Genomic DNA, 16,585 nt, shown 5'->3' with positions numbered 1-16,585 from the left:
CTATTATTAAACCAACCTATTTCTTTTTCCGATTGGATTGGGTTGCATTCGGTTTGACCCCATCAAATTTACACTTCAAGGTTTGGCTGAAATAAATTGAAAATGAGAACTATGATTGGTCAATTATATTTTATGGGAATAACCGATAAAGTTAGCACCTATAGAGACTTAGGGTGCATTTGATAACTCTTTTCAGACCTTTGGTTGCTTTTCAGATGTTATGCACATTAAGAGTTCGGCTGATTATGGGTTCAAAACTACAGTTTAGATCTAAAATCGGAAGAGATCAGCTAATCTCTTAACGTGGTCAAATGCATTTCAGACCACATTTAAAGACAAAAATAGGCCTCAACAATTTTGTAAATGCTCCGCGTTGTCCCTCATTTAACTCGGCAAAAAGAGCTCACCACCATCAAGCTTCTCTCAAAGTATGTTCTTTAACCCAAATCTCCATTTTACCTCTTGTTTTCTACTATTTTCTTTAGGCTTTGAAACTCAAGTCTACATTCTACTCCCTGTTCTTCAAATCAAATCTACTTACTTGTTTGTTTTATTCCACTATATTTTGGGATTTTGGGATCGACCAATCTGCCTCAGCTTCGAGCATCCTCCCTTGCAGGTGCGATTCCAAGAAGAGCAATTGGTGTTGCTAGGATCGGCCGATAGAAGCAAATTGAATAGAGCTACCGTCGCAGTTCCCCGCCACTCTCTGTTCAATGATAAGAGGAAGAAGATGAATAGCAGATCTGGGCATTTGGAAGAAGAAGAAGAAGAAGAAGAAAAAGAAGAAGAAGGGGAAAGAGAGAGAATTTAGAGGGAGAGTAACCAGAGAGAGGAGGGGGGAATACCACCGCCCTATTCAGCCTTCGCAAAAAGAACGATGATCAACAATCCCTAAAACTGATTAATTATTTTTATTATTCATTTGTTATCTTTATTAATTTTAATTGTTACTTTTTAATTATTAATATTTAATCAGTAATTATTATTTTTAATTATTTAAGTTTTATTTATGTATATTACTAATTATTAATTATTTTTAATTTTAATTGTGTTATTTTATAATTAATAGTTATTTTAATTTTTATTAAGTATTAATTACTTTAATATTTTTTATTAGTCATCAATTATTTTTAGTAATTTTAAATGTGTTAATTATTATTTATTCATATTATTTCAATATTATTTCGAATTTCATAAATTATTTGATATGAAATAGTACAAATTGAACTCAAAATTATCAAATAATCTGTTTTAAGAGTAAAATAATAAAATCAGGGAATTTCAGATGTTGAATAGTTGATCCAATACAAACAACCTTATCTATTCAGCGCATCTAAAAAGTATAAAAACATCATAGCTCTTTTCAGATTTCAGATATTTTTAACATTTTTTTAGCTTTTCAGATTCAAGATTTTATATTTATCAAGCGCCATCTTAAAATATGTATTAGCATATGATTTCTAATTTTGATAAAATAATAACACGGTCAAGCTAGGGGTGTAAGAAAGATGGATTGGATTGCGTTTGGCCAATCCAGGCCCCACTTTAAAAATTATATCTTGGACGTAGACCCAACATATATATGACGTCCACGCCGATTTGCCAAATTCCTTAATTAGAAACTAGGCTACAAACTAGGCTACTAAGCATTGGCGGAGAAGCTCTAGTTGGTTTTTACTTGTGTTTGGCAATATTACATTTATGCATTGATAAATGACAGAAAATACATTTTCCAATGCATATTTACACTGATAATAAGATGTAAAATTACATCAATAAAAAAGAAGTAAATTTGCATTCAAGTGGACTTTTGATATAAAAGGGATAAGTACATTGTACTCCCCTTCATAAATCAGAAATGGCAGCCACCTCCTAGCCTACTAGTAGCCCCCCCATAAACCGCATCCTGCCCGTGAATTAGGCATCAATTCATGGTCAGGATTCAGTCTACTCCTAAAAATCTTAGCTCTACTATAGGGGTGGATTGAATAACAAAAACCCCTTGATAAGAAAGGCATATGTTTTATTGGAATTCATGTTTACATCCATTACAACTAAAAATCTGTTTGCTAAGAAGGTTAATTTACCGATGCAAAACTAACTCAACTTTACAATTTAAACGAACCATTTTGCACTCTACATATTTATATTCACTCTTATTTGCATCGTTTCCAAACACAGCCTAAACATCAAGTATATGTCAAAGTTGTATCAAATTATAGTGTTATATAATTGGTCATTGAGTTGAATTGAACCATGTGAACAATTGTTGGGGGTAAGGCTGGACTTGTTCAAGTATTCTAAATATATTACATTATTATTATTATTATTATTATTATTATTATTATTATTATTATTATTATTATTATTATTATTATTATTATTATTATTATTATTATTATGAATTGGAATGTATGTGATGCATGGACTTTGTTAAGCAAAAATTTGGAAGGGAGTCTTCTGACATACTTAATTGGACCAAATCAAATTAAATTCACCCAAGCATTATTTTGTTAATATTTATTATCACTAGATAAATTTGTTTTTTACTAATTTTTCATTATTCTTATGTTTAATTTAAATATTTAAATCAAAAGTTAGGTTGCGCTAGAATTTGAACTTACCTCTTTAAATACAATTTATTTAGAGAGAGAGAGAAAGAGAGAGAGTGACATAGAAGTTATAGGTTGGGATGGGTTCGGCTCAATTGGGTGATAGAATTCCACCTAAGCAAAAACTCTTTACACACTTTGAAAGCATCAGAGTCTAATCATACATTGAAACATTGAAAACATCTTTCCATAAATTTAACATACATGTATAAGAGACACTTCCAATGTGTGACCAGATGCTATATAAGCAGAGCTTTTACCTTGAATAGATTTGAGATCGTCGGTTTGCTAGTTTAAGTATTAGGCTTTGTCCTAATCCTAAAACTTCCAAACTATGTTTTATGTTAACGTAGGGTAATTTGGTTAAATAAATTAAGTAGGTTAGTTAAATGGTATTTTGACTATGGATACCTATAGTCAAATAGGTTAATTGAGTTAATTAGGTTAACTAAGATTCATTGACATAATTAGGATTCAGTAGGTTACTTAAGTCACTTAAAGATAATTAATTTTATGATAATACATTAGTATTTATTAAGTTGGCCGGTTAGAAATTCTGGGTTTTCCAAAATAATAGAGGGAGTGGGTGGAAACCGATTTTCACCTGCCACCTCCGACTGCGCTTGGCCGTAGCTTTGCATCTGAAGAATTTGGAGTTTTATCAGCACTCAGAGAATCAATTTAATTGGAGATGCAACCAAATGACCTCTAACCATTGAAAAATCAAAATTTGTAGGGTTCGGAGATGGATTCAACGCTACTAAATGTCGCCTTACAAGTTACAACACCAAAATGCCCTAAGATGCCCAAATTCACATGAGATTTTTCACAAAAAATCCACCATGTTGGATCCACCCAAGTTGCACCTTTATGTTATGGAAGAAAAGAATGGGTGTGGTTCAGAAAAGTACAGTTGAGGTGTAGCCGTGTAGGTATTAAGTTAGAAAGTGTTGGGAAACCATAAGTTAGAAAAGTACATTGTGGGCTCTTAACAAAGCGACTATTGAGACTATAAATTAAAGTAAAAAGTACTGTAAGTCAACTAGGAATAAGCAGGAGAAATTGCACGATGCATGTGAAGCATTATGTGTATACAATGTCAAGCCATACATGCATTCTAAGAACAATAAATAAGGTTTTCTGATACACACCTCTTACTTAAGTTGATTGAGAGAGTATGGATTAAGCAGCAGTGGTGGTTCATTTAGTTGTAATGTAAAACCACTCTCTAAACTTCTACATCCGGTTGATGGTGAACTTGTCCCCCATATACTTGATGGCTCATCCTTGATGAATTGCACCTCTTGAATGTTCCTTTGAAATTGAGTGAATCCTTCGTACCTCCTCAACCCTTCAAGTTCTGAAGCAATTTCTTTCATTGTTGGCCTTTCTTTTCCATTTAAACTCAAGCATCTCTTTGCAAGGTTGGCAACCACTTGTAACTCCTCTTTTCTACTCTCTTTTACAACTTGAGCATCAAGAATCTCAAAAAGTCAATTCTCATCCATTGAAGAAATAAAATATGTAACTAAGTTTCTCCCTTCTGTAGGTCTAGTGTAAGAAATTGGTTTCTCCCCTGTTAGTAGCTCCACAAGAACAACCCCAAAGCTATAAACATCACTCTTCTCTGTGAATTGACTTGATTGAAAATACTCAGGATCCAAGTATCCAAAAGTTCCTTGCACTATTGTTGTTAAGTGGGTTTTATCAATTGCAATTGATCTTGAAGTCCCAAAGTCTGCAACCTTAGCTCTATATTTGTCATCTAGGAAAATATTTGAAGACTTTATGTCTCTATGATATATTGGTATGGAAGCTGCTGAATGCAAGTAAGCAACTGGTCCTGCAACTTCAGTGGCAATTCTTAAGCGATTATCCCATGACAATGAAAAATCCTCATTTTTATGATGAATATTATAGAAAAGTGTTTCACCAGAGATGAATTCATAGACTAGTAGAGGAATTTCTGTCTCTAAGCAACACCCTAACAATTTAACCACATTCCTATGATTGATTTGGGAAAGGATGACTATCTCATTAATGAATTGTTCAAGTTTACTTTCATCAAGTATTTTTGATTTCTTGATTACCACAATCCTTCCATCTGATAGCATACATTTATAAACTGTTCCCTGTCCCCCTTGACCAAGAACTCTGTTCTCATTGTATTGATCAGTTGCCTTTCCTAATTCTTCTGCCATAAAAACCTTTATTTTCTCAACATTGCCTTCTATGGATAAGATTTGTTGTTGCAATAACAAACCACCATTTCTTTTGAAGAAATTCTCTTTGCGTTCATTGATTTGTCTTTTCTTTAGTACTTGGTACAACCAATAACCAACAACAAGTATTACAACACCTATACATGTACCTGCATAAATCAATGGAAGCTAAGGAGTCACAAATTACAACAGTAAGAGGACAAATAAGTGAAAATGGAAATGCGAATAAAATAATGTTAGTATAAGAACCTAGGACATAAATTTGGTACCAGGTCTGGGCTGGGACTCGTTCTGAGATTAATAAGGATACTAAATGGTCTGGTTTGGGACTTTAGGTTCTTTGGACTGATTCATATCAGTTGGGGACCGTCTCCACTCTCCACCCAGACCTAGACCAGTACTAAGTGTTACTCTCCATTCTTACTCTTTCCTTACTTTTTTTTCTCTCAATGCATATTTTCTTTTTTAATGTGGATTAGCTGAAGATAGCTGTTTAGCGGAATGTGGAATCAATGATATTTCTCAATTAGGGATTCAAAGCCAACCTAAACCCAGATTAACACAGTCCTTAATTATTAATTATTTGGGCTTGGATTTTTGATCGTCAAACTGAGACTAGATTACAAGATTTTGGGCATTGCTATTTTTCAAGTTGACCCAGGCCTAATACTTAAATAGCCCCAACTCAGCCCAATTATATACACTCATATATTACATATATTCATACACATGCACACATAGTTGGATAAATGCATATATACATGTGTCAAATTTTAGAGTGGTCTCATTGACCAACTCAAGCTCGGTTTTGGCTTGTGCCCAATTCAAATACATCAAATTTCAGGGCTGGTTGTGTTCATATTGGAAAGATTGGACTTGATCATAATTTGAGCGATAGATGCAAATCTTAGGGTTGGGCCTGGGTTGATCATAAACCCAGTCCAGCCTACCTGGCATGCATCCCTACATACAATGTCAACCATAGTGTTTATTGAATGGCTGTGGGTGCCATATATTTGTGATTGTCATGGGCATTATCATTGGTCACCTCAGAGTACAGTTGGGGTAGGTGCCAGGTCGGAATTGATGCTAATTTACGAACGGGCATCGGTGTATAGAGTGGGGATTTTGACATTTTGAATGTTTATAGGTTGCAATGGAATTCAGAAATCTGCATTGGTCATGACTGGGCTGGGCTATGCAGCTGTATTAAAGGCTGTAGCCTATAGGTTCAGGCCTGAACTATCCCAAGTTTAGGGGCCTGAAACATAATCCTGGGACAGGCTTGTATAATTCTCGGCCTATGTCTTTTTTATATTAAATGTTACAATTATATAATATTTTACATTAAATAACATATAATATGCATATAAATTTATTTTATACATTTTATAATATACAATTTTGTATATAAATTTTTTTTGAGGCAATATGTGTATAAATATCATATTACAAAATAACATAAAATAATATATATACATACATATTATATACTTTATATATAAAATATTTGAACATACACGGACCTGGGCCTGAAAACAAAAACCTAGGTCCAAGACCATAAAATAATATATATACATACATATTATATACTTTATATATAAAATATTTGTTTTTCCTAGTTGGACCGGGCTGGACCAGGCTGAAATGATCACCCCTAAATAAGGGTGCGAGTTGGATTGGACTGAGTTAACGGTTTATGCTGTTTTGGGGTCAGCCTTTGGGTTAGGCCCATTAAAATTTTAGCAAAATCCCAACCCTAACCTGCAAAAGTTTCACCCCTAACCTCTAATTTGAATTAGCCATCACGTTCAAACTGGACCGGTTTTGGATTGGACCCCATTCAGTTCAAAATCAATTTGGATGGATTGGACGAACCAATAAGACATTGGATTGGACCAATCCGGTTCAAATTATTTATTAGATTGGATTGGACCTGGTCCATCCATAACAAATTTATATTGGTTTGGGTTGGATTAATTGAATATCTAGTCCATTGATATAAGATAAGAATATATATATATATATATGTCAATGGATCGGGTTTGGGTTGAAACCAATCTAAATCAAAGTAAATTTGAACAGATTGAAAGGTTAAGACATTGAATTGGATCGATCCAAATTAATCCAAAACATTGATTAGATTGGAAGGTTCAGACTCACATTGGACGACCAAATCCAGTCCAATTGACACCCTAGGTTCAAGTAATCCGAATTAGATATCTAGTTACGAAAAGATACAAGTGACAGATCCCTGGTTGACCAATGACCAGGCGATTTTCCGAGACATATCGGCCAGTAGTAAAGTAAATTCGGACTTTCATTATATTACCTACAATTACTTGTACCGCCACCAATTTTGTGTGAGCAGGCGGGGGCAGTGGGGCAGGCAGCACTAGGATCTGAACGCACCCGCTTCTATTTCTTCTTCCGTCCCCCTCTGTACCAGGAGGGCAAGAGCAGTTGTAAGTCCCAGGCATATTTGTGCAAATCGCTGATACGAATAAGTTTCTATCTTTTCTCATGTTGCTGATATTGGAAACAAATAATTTGGGAGGGGTGAAAGTATTATTGCAGAATAGGTTGAAGCAGCCGCACAACGAAAAGACGAGGAACTGATAAAGCAGCAGCAGCAGCCGCATAACCAGATCCAGAACCATACTATTTCGGTGCTTCCGTTTGGTGATTTCCATTTTATCACTCCTCCTATATTCGTTTATATGCATGCAGGTTGGGTTGCCTATCGAGTATACTAACTTGAATAAAAAAATCGGTTTTTCGTGATTAATTGTGATATTCACAATTATATATTGTGATATGTGAATGAACGAAAAGGTGAATAGGGTAAATATACCATGTGACTCAAAATAAACCCTCTATGGGCTTAGTCTCATTTTGGTTCTGAAACTTCAAAGCGTCCCAATTCTGTACTTAACTTTCAAACTTAAGTACATACCGTTAACTAGTTGTCACTCGTCACGGTATCATGTGATATTATGCGTGACAAGATTTTTGAAAGTATCAAAATTATCTTTCAAAATAAAACATTGTTCCTCTTCTTTTTTCTCAGAGAAATGAAACAAGGGTATAAATTTTGGATACTGAGTTTTGCAAGGGAATGATAATGGTCACATCATTAATCCCGGGCATGGGAGTTGGAAGAATTGAGAAACAGAGATTATAGAAAGAGAGAAGAGAGAAAAAGAGATGGTTCAAACTTCTCAGGTAAAGATCATTTGAATGGTTGATAAAGAAAATTAGATGACACCTGAAGTATATTTATGTTTTTTCATATGCCACTTAAGCAGTAGGTCTTGAGTTGGCATGTTTTAAATGTTTTAGTACTAAATTGACGCATTTTGAAGTTTGGGGACCAAGGTGAAATTAGGCACAGAGTACAAAGGTATTAATCTGCAATTTCTCCTAATAAAATGAAAGATTCCACCCTTCCTCCCTTGAGTTCATATTAATGTTAACAAAAAAAAACAAAATACTAAAGGAAATGGTCAATTATTAAAACACCCATTATATTTCCACGGTTTTATTCAAACCTACCCTACAGTTTCTATTTTACAAAAACACCACATAGTTTGAAATCAATTTACACAATTAATCTTTTGTTCTATATCGTCATGCAATAGTTATATAACCACCTTATACCAAGGGCATGGCCGTTGTTTCTTTCAAAAGTATGTTAACATTTCATATCAAGTCAATCTTCTCGAAAGAAATAATATTTGAGCTCCTGTAGATCTACCAAACAATGTTTGCATTCATTATAATGAAAAGAGTAGACAATGGTGTCCGGATTCTTCATCTGCAAGAGCATATTTTCCTTCTTCCAACAGAGAACAGAATTGACTGAAAGTAGTTGCAAATGACATTTCCATTTTTATTTCCTGTAAATTAAATCTAAATAGACAAAATTTTGATTAAGTAAATTGATTGAAAACTGTATATAGAGGGTTGTATTTTTCTTTGATCAATACAAATTTTTTAATTGATCAATACAAATTGCTACATCTACTTAAAACGTCATATTAATGTTTTTTATACACATGTATTTTTCTAATTGAAATGGCACCGGCATACAATGTGGCAACACATATTTCTCACAGATGTGTATTGATCAATATACCCAAAATACAATGGCAACGCAATGCCATTGTACCAAATACCCTCTCTATTAGTCTTTGACTCTTGATTAGACCTGGCAATTGGGTGGGTGGGTTGGGTTCGGGTTGAATTTCGGGTTGGATTGGCAAATACTAGACTCTAACCCTAAATTTTTAGGTTAAGATTGACCTATGGGTCATTTTGGGCCATCCAAAAAATAATGGAAATTTTTAAAAAATAATAAAAAATACCAAAATTAAATGAATTGATCTTAAAATTCCAAAAATAAAAAAATAGAAAAAACTTGAGTATTTAAGAATTTAAAAAATAAACAATAAAGGGTAAAGAATAAATAGCTAAATATGAGACCCTAACCCTATTTTTCGGGTTGGGTCAGATTCATGGGTTAGGTCAAATTTTTTCCAGGTCTACTCTTGACTACTCTAGGGATTTCACATTAGGAGCCTCAAATTAAACATACACACCACAGCAATAGAAATTAAAAACAATTAATATGATGTTTTGAATTTATTTGTATGAGTGACATTGCAGCAATGGTATATTGTGATGGGGCAGGTCTGGTTCGATAACCCCACGTCACATATCGGAATCGAGTTGGGGTTGGAGTTGACCCAAATCCATACCAAACACAACTTGTTGATATCCTTACCCGCTTTAATCTGATTGGAGGTCACAAGGTGGTACTGTAACCATGGTAACAGCAGAAGCATTTTTTCTAGAAATTGGAATTGAAATGACCTATTATCACAATCTGTTTGGTATTGAAATGAAAATTAAAAACAGCTGGAATGGGATTTCATTCCCTCAAAACGGAATGCCATTCCATGAAAAATTGGGAATGGGCGTTCAATTAAATAATTGGAATGGAAATAGCTCAGACATTTCACGTAAAGAAAACGGACCGTTAAAAATTTGAAATATAGGATTAGGAAGACCTTTCTTTTTCTCTTATTTTTCTTCTTCGAAATAAAACCAACCTACATGATCGATTGACCTAATTATTAAAATATCGTCAACTTCTTATAAAAAAAAAAGGCTCAAATTAAATTTTACTGTTTTCGAGGGATTTTCCTATTGACCTAATTTATGGTCTGAACTGGAGTCTGGAGGGTAGAAGTTCACACGGCCCAATTGCAGGGCCCACTACATTGGTGGTAAGTGGTAACTGGTAAGACCATTAGACGGTAAGAGTGGGCTTGATTAATATAATCATCGATTTTTAAGTAAGCATCCTAACGTACACGTAATACTGGGTCAATAATAATATACCACGTCATCTATATACACGTGGTCCCAGACACGAGGCTATGTGGTGTATCATGATTGTTGGCATCTGATTTACGTAAAGACCCATTAATAATCTACCTTGTGGTATGTGAGTATAACTGAGTTTTCAGATTTTATGTGAGCAGGTTTCTAAGTAAAAATAAATAAATAAAAGCCTTGAGCTTGCTTCTCTGGGCTTGCCCACGTCAACGCCACAGTCTACAATGTTGTAGATTTTCGAGATCAAATTCATTAAATAATTATAAAAAGAATTGACGTCCATTTGACCTTATTCTCTGGGCTTGCCCACGTCAACGCCACAGTCTACAATGTCGTAGATTTTCGAGATCAAATTCATTAAATAATTATAAAAAGAATTGACGTCCATTTGACCTTATTTGAAAAATCACAGATTATCTGTACAACACTGAAACTTACCGGTCAACCGACTCAACCCCTTCTTAAGGGGATAAGTGGACATAGGTGCAAGTAAAGCTTACTGGCATCTGCTAAAGCCAATCAGCCATAAAACTATTAATCAATGATGAAATAATCCCCAACTCCCTATGCGTATATATTAAATTGCACATATATCATCCCACTTGCACTTGAATAGAGTTGTAGTTGATGGAAAAGTGGCCATGACCTCGCTTAATCTATCCAATGGTTATTGATGGAAGATGATTATCTTATGGTTATTTTCATGCAATACTTTTATATACAATCAATTACTCACTTGGTTTTCTTAAATTATTATCTATTTATTTTATTTTTATAAAAAAAAATTATTTAATTATTTATTTAAAAACCTTTTATTCATAGAGATGCCAATATTGTTAGATTGATCTTAGTTCCAACTCTTATTGAGTCAATTGAAATCCATCTGATGGGACTTCATTCAGTCTCTTCGAGAGCAATCCACCCAACGTTCTTATTCAGTTGTTTCATTCCTAAATATATGGAGGTTAATGTTGGGTGCTAAGGTTCTAAATATATGGAAATCTCCAGTACGCTCAGCCCTATTCAGATTAAGTTGTCTCAGTTGTTTCTTGCTTCTGTGAGTCTCTCTAGATCTTAGAGATTTCCTTTTATAGTAGCTTTCAAGTACTTAATCTGGATTCTACAGGAGAACGAATCAGCCCCCCCACAACGTCCCATCAGCCCCCCACAACGTCCCACAGCACGTCTCCGCCGTGTATTGGGAATATCTTCCGATAATGATGTATTCCCAATACACGGCAGGGATGTGCTGTGGAACGTTGTGGGGGACAGTCTTGTGAGGGGGGGTTGATTGAACTCGTTCTACAGTAGGCAATTTAGTCATATTCATTTTTTCTGTCTCGATCATGAAATCTTTCTTGGAATATCATAAAAGCAGGGAAATTGCCGTTCTAATCGGGTTCCCTAAGGGTATTAGTGGACCAATTTTGGGTTGGACCCCAACCAAATCAAAATCAATTTGGATGAATTGGATGGACCAATAAAACATATTGAATTGGATTAGTCCAGATTTAATGGTTCAAAGTATTTATTGGATTAGATTGGACCTAATCCATCCATCCATAATGGATTTATATTAGATTGGGTCAAATTGAACAAATATCCAGTCCATTGATAGAAGATAAGAATACATGTATCAATGGACCAGGTTTGGATTGGAACAAATCTAAATTAAAACCAATTTGAATATATTGGATGGTCTGGACCAAGATACAAAATATCGATATGCCCGATAGGCCGGTAGGGACATATCGGGCAAATCGATACTGTTTTTTATTACTTTTTTTTTTCTGAAACCGGTTCAAGGGGGCCAGTTTAAGGCTCCTCCACCCCCTGAACCAGTCAGACCCCCGATACACCCACTATATGTGCGTATTAGAGGAGTCCCGAAATGATACGTATTGGTCGATACAGGCCGATACGTGTCAATACTTTGAACCTTGGTTTGGACATTGAATATGCTTTCAAAGTATTCATCGGTTTGGATTGGACCTAGTACATTTTTAATGGAATCATATTGGACCAAATCCGATCCAATTGGCACCCCCTAGGTAGCTTCCTTGCTAGATCCAGATTCAATTGCAAAATATGGAATTTTTTAGTTTGAAAGGCTAAATGTGAAGCTTGTTGTAAGTTTTTCTTAGAGCCTCACTTTCACCCTATGGGAGATATAGTTCCTCTTGTACTGAAAAAAGGGACTTTTGGCACAGACAACCCTTGAATTTTGTCAAAAACAAATCATTTTAGACCCTAAAGAATTAAAAGTCATTTTTGCCCTCAAATTATGATGGAAATGCCACTTTAAGACAAAAGTAGACACCGCTAATAATTTAATAATCAGATGAAATAGTAAAATTTTTTTTATAATAAATATCAATTTAATGTTTCATTTGTTTTTTTTTAATTTATTGGAGTGGATAATTTTTATATTTTGAGGTGAAGAGAAGCATTTGTGTGAGTGAAATGAAACACGAATTTACGCTAGGTTTGGTTTGAATTTAAGAGTAGGGAAATGAAGGGAAATCCAAGAAAACCTATACAAGATTTGTAAAGATTTTCCTCCTTTCCTCCTTTCCTTTCCCTACTTTTTCCTTCAAACCAAGCATAGACTCAAGGAAAAGTGCAAGTAAAATAAAATAAGAAAAAATTGAGGCGAGTATTTTGATAATTTAATGCATTGTCATTTGACATAACAGCCAGGGGTATTTGTTGCAAAGTGAAAATTCAGGAATGTCTTTATCACAAATGAAAATTCATGGTGGTAGTTGTCACCGACTCCATAGTACAAGAGGCTCCTTGGCTTTTTGTTTTCTCACAATGGTTTATGCCAATTAAAGCTATCTATATTCTATGAACCAATATTCTCTTGGATCATAGGAGATAATTTCAACTCGATCAGGTCCCTTACCGAACGTATGAGTCGTTCCTCTCAATTGGGGCCCATCAATGACTTTGGGATAGTTTGAAATGAGAATTAAAGAAATTCTTGTTTGTAATTTTAGATTGATTACTATCCACCTTGCCAGTTGTAACATCAACCATACCTTAGAGCCCCTTCCCTGGCTTCTACACAAAACTCAAAGTGAAATTTCCAGTGTGTATTTCATTCTGTCGAAGTTGACAGGTAAGAAATCTAGCTTTTTCATCACAAAATAGCAGAAACAAGACAACAAAAAAGCAAGGAATAACTGACAATCAAGTACTATAATGATTCCTAGCCCATAAAAGGTAGAAAACTCAAACCTGTCGAACTAAGAAAGGGATCAAAACCCTTCAAAACAAATTTAGAAGAGGGGCATCCTCTTCTAACAGAAAGTAACTCCTCTTGTTCAAACTTCAAACCAGAACTCCTTCAGGAAAAATTCAAACTCCACGAGATTTTACAAGTCAAAAAATGGGGTTAGGCAACCCAAGATTCAAACTCCACAAGATTTTACAGGTCAAAAAATGTTGGGCAACCCAAAATGCAAAATCTCAACCCCAATAGCCCAATCAAGGTTGCAAAAACATTGATTCAAAGGGCATTCCCAAAACAAATGTAGTTCACCTTGCATTGATTGAAACAATCACAAAGAGAACCCTATAACAACTCCAATAGGTCGATTTGAAGACCCTAATCAATCTTAATAACCAAGAATGAAAGTTGTCTTCACAGGTAATGAGATCGAACTTTTTTTCATACCATGTTAGAGCAATTCAAATGACACTGGTTTGAATCGGGTGTCACTATTCATCCACCTAGAAAAGAACAAATTATATTAACTCTAAATACTGTGAAAGAATAATTATTTACCTCAGAAACAAGAAAAATATAAATACATACAAGCAAAAAAAAAAGACCAGGAAAAAATACAAGAAACAAACAATGAACAATATAAACATGTCCCCATCACCCCCTATCTCTACAATCTTAAAGTGTAGCAGATAATAAAATATCTATTCAATCCAACTTGAAAGAAAATGATTGGAAATTAATACATTCTCTTGTTGATTATATAAATTTTAAGTCCTAAAATAATATTTTTAAGAAAGTAACCTAATCATTGGTAGGTTCCAATGGACAACTAAATCAACTCTCCGTAAACAGTGAGTTCTTTATATAAAAGGATTGATAAGCACCCGTAATAGTGCCTGCTTAGAAAGAGAGGTTATCAAGATTGGTCAAGATTTTGGAAGGGAGGTGAAAATTGGATCAAATGACAATTGAAGACCCAATATCCTATAAATCAGAAACCCAATCTAAACAACCAAAAATCAGGTTCAAGAATTGGAAAACCGTATCAACATATACAAGAGGAATGTAGAAAATACAATACAAGAATAACCTGTTTATCAAGTCATAATGAATGATTGGATCCTTCAAGAAAACCCCTAGAGAACCTTGCCACCTTGAATGGAGCGGTGACTGCAGCAATGGATCTCATTTTTCAACTTCTTGATCATGCAATTTACAATCTCCCAAACAGTTTCTTAATCGATCAAGTTTACGGTCTCCTTGACAGTTAGAATCTTAACTAAACCAAGAGAAAAATGAACCAAATATTGTCTTAATGAACCATGAAGGCCTTTCCATCATGATGCACATGAGTTGTTTGAATTTCATCTCTTAATATATTCCCTGCATCAATAGCAATATTTTCTACAAAAGGAAAATGTAAAATTAGCAATATCCTTACAAAAATATTAAACATAAGATAAACTAGTTAAGAACACATCTCACCTTCAACCATCCCTTCTATTTGTGAAGAGATACGACCATTTTTAATACCAACTTCTTGTCCAATATTTTATTCCTCAATACAACTTTCCATATTTATAGATTGCATTGGGGCATGAATTGTACACCGAGCACGGCGACGCAATTCAGTTAGGCGGATTCTTCCTTCAGTTACCAAAATTTGTATTGCCCCTATATATATGTCTATATATTAATAATTTATTCATATAAAAAATAAGTAAAAAGTAATAGAAAATATCCAATCATTTGGTGGAGTTGGTTCAAATAATGTTTGATCACAAACCTCTGTCTTTAAAAATTGAGGAGATGTGATCTACTTCATTTGGTCAAATTTCACACAACCCCATATGTCTCTAAATTATGTCTTATATAATATAATTATGTAAAAAATATAAAAACAAAAAGAATTACCTTCGTTAGGACGAGATTGTTCTAACATATTTAACCCTACTATGCTTTGCAATCTTAAAGAGCTACCATCGTGTTGATATGGTCCATTAATTTCATTATGTACTTCCCATTCTTCTTTGTTTGCATGTAATACTTGTCTCCTTTTTCTTCGAGCCTCATTTACATGTTCTCTTTGTTCAGCTGTAAGGGATTGTCTCCTTCTTCTTCGAGCTTCATTTATGCACTCTCTTTGTTCATCTGTCAATGATTGCATCCTTCTTCTTCTAGCTTCATTAATGCGTTTTCTTTGTTCATCAGTCAGGGATCGATGTCTTAATCTATTTCTTACTCGATGACTTTCCCTCTGCTGCTCATTTAATTTCTTTTGGCGTCTCCGTTCAAGTAAAATTCTTCTTTGCTCATCAGTCATTTGCTGACGACGTATACGTTGCAACAGTCTTCGTCTTTCTCTTTGTGCATCAGTTCTAGAACTTTTAGTTTTTATATTGTTGCATATGCCAATTGATGGTTCTGCATGATTCTCCACAAAGTAAACAACATAAGTTACAAGTTTTAAAAATCTAATTTCAAGAAACTAAAATAAATAAAGGCAAACTAAATGCTTATGAGTGGAAAATCTAAAATTAGTCCATGCAAACCCACCCATACACAAAATCAACAACAAGATCTATGAATAGGTCTCAACAACAAAAGAATTAAAAAAATGGCAAATAAAAGATAAATAAGTAGATAAATTGAATGATCTTCACTCCAAAAAAAAATTCAGAATATTAACACAGATTCTAATGACAAGATTTTTAAACTAGCATATAGATAGTAAAGAAAAATTGAATACAGGGCACAAGTATGATAGAGGTATTATTTAAAGCATGAGTCTGCAAATGCAACCAAGCATTAAAAAATGGAACTCTAAGGCCCTGTTTGGCATCAATTCTGGGGATTCTCATTCTCAGAATCCTTTCAGAAAGGAACTGAAAGGGAACTCACTTATACTGTTATACGTTAAACCAAATGTGGTAACTTGCTTACAATGTATGCTTTTGTTTTTCAAACTAAGAATAACTACTATATCAGCAAAGCTATATCGCTTTTCAACACAAGACCAGAAATTCCATAACTCAGAGCCTCAAGTTTTTCAGGTCCAAAATTGGATTTCAAACCTGTTCAAAATCCAGAGTTCGTTAGAGAGGGTAACA

The 16,585-nt window shown here is 34.2% G+C and overlaps 1 protein-coding gene and 1 pseudogene across 17 annotated transcripts in view; both read right to left on the bottom strand.

Annotated features, from left to right (window-relative positions):
- Positions 1 to 3,769: 3,769 nt before the first annotated feature.
- LOC104612036 (wall-associated receptor kinase-like 1) lies at positions 3,770 to 5,255 on the bottom strand (annotated as a pseudogene).
- A 9,181-nt stretch (positions 5,256 to 14,436) lies between these two features.
- The window catches only part of LOC104612015 (uncharacterized), a 49,735-nt gene continuing 47,586 nt past the window's right edge, over positions 14,437 to 16,585 (bottom strand). For 12 of the 17 annotated variants that reach the window (XR_016082406.1, XR_016082402.1, XR_016082404.1 and 9 more), the window contains 2 exons: positions 15,390 to 15,899; positions 14,437 to 15,149 (listed from right to left, as the gene is read on the bottom strand). Coding sequence is in view for 4 of the 17 variants with exons in the window: in XM_088897738.1 (XP_088753864.1) it covers positions 15,028 to 15,149; positions 15,390 to 15,899 (632 nt within the window). In the remaining 13 variants the exon portion in view is untranslated. Of the gene's footprint in view, positions 15,150 to 15,389; positions 15,900 to 16,418; positions 16,550 to 16,585 lie in introns of all 17 variants that reach the window. The other 5 variants (XR_016082405.1, XR_016082407.1, XR_016082399.1 and 2 more) reach the window with 3 other exon arrangements.

Source organism: Nelumbo nucifera, chromosome 2 (genome assembly GCF_055504915.1).
Source record: "Nelumbo nucifera cultivar China Antique chromosome 2, China Antique-T2T, whole genome shotgun sequence".
Taxonomy (NCBI): domain Eukaryota; kingdom Viridiplantae; phylum Streptophyta; class Magnoliopsida; order Proteales; family Nelumbonaceae; genus Nelumbo; species Nelumbo nucifera.
The sequence above is the reverse complement of the archived record's forward strand: the minus strand, read 5'-3'. Positions and strand labels throughout refer to the sequence as shown.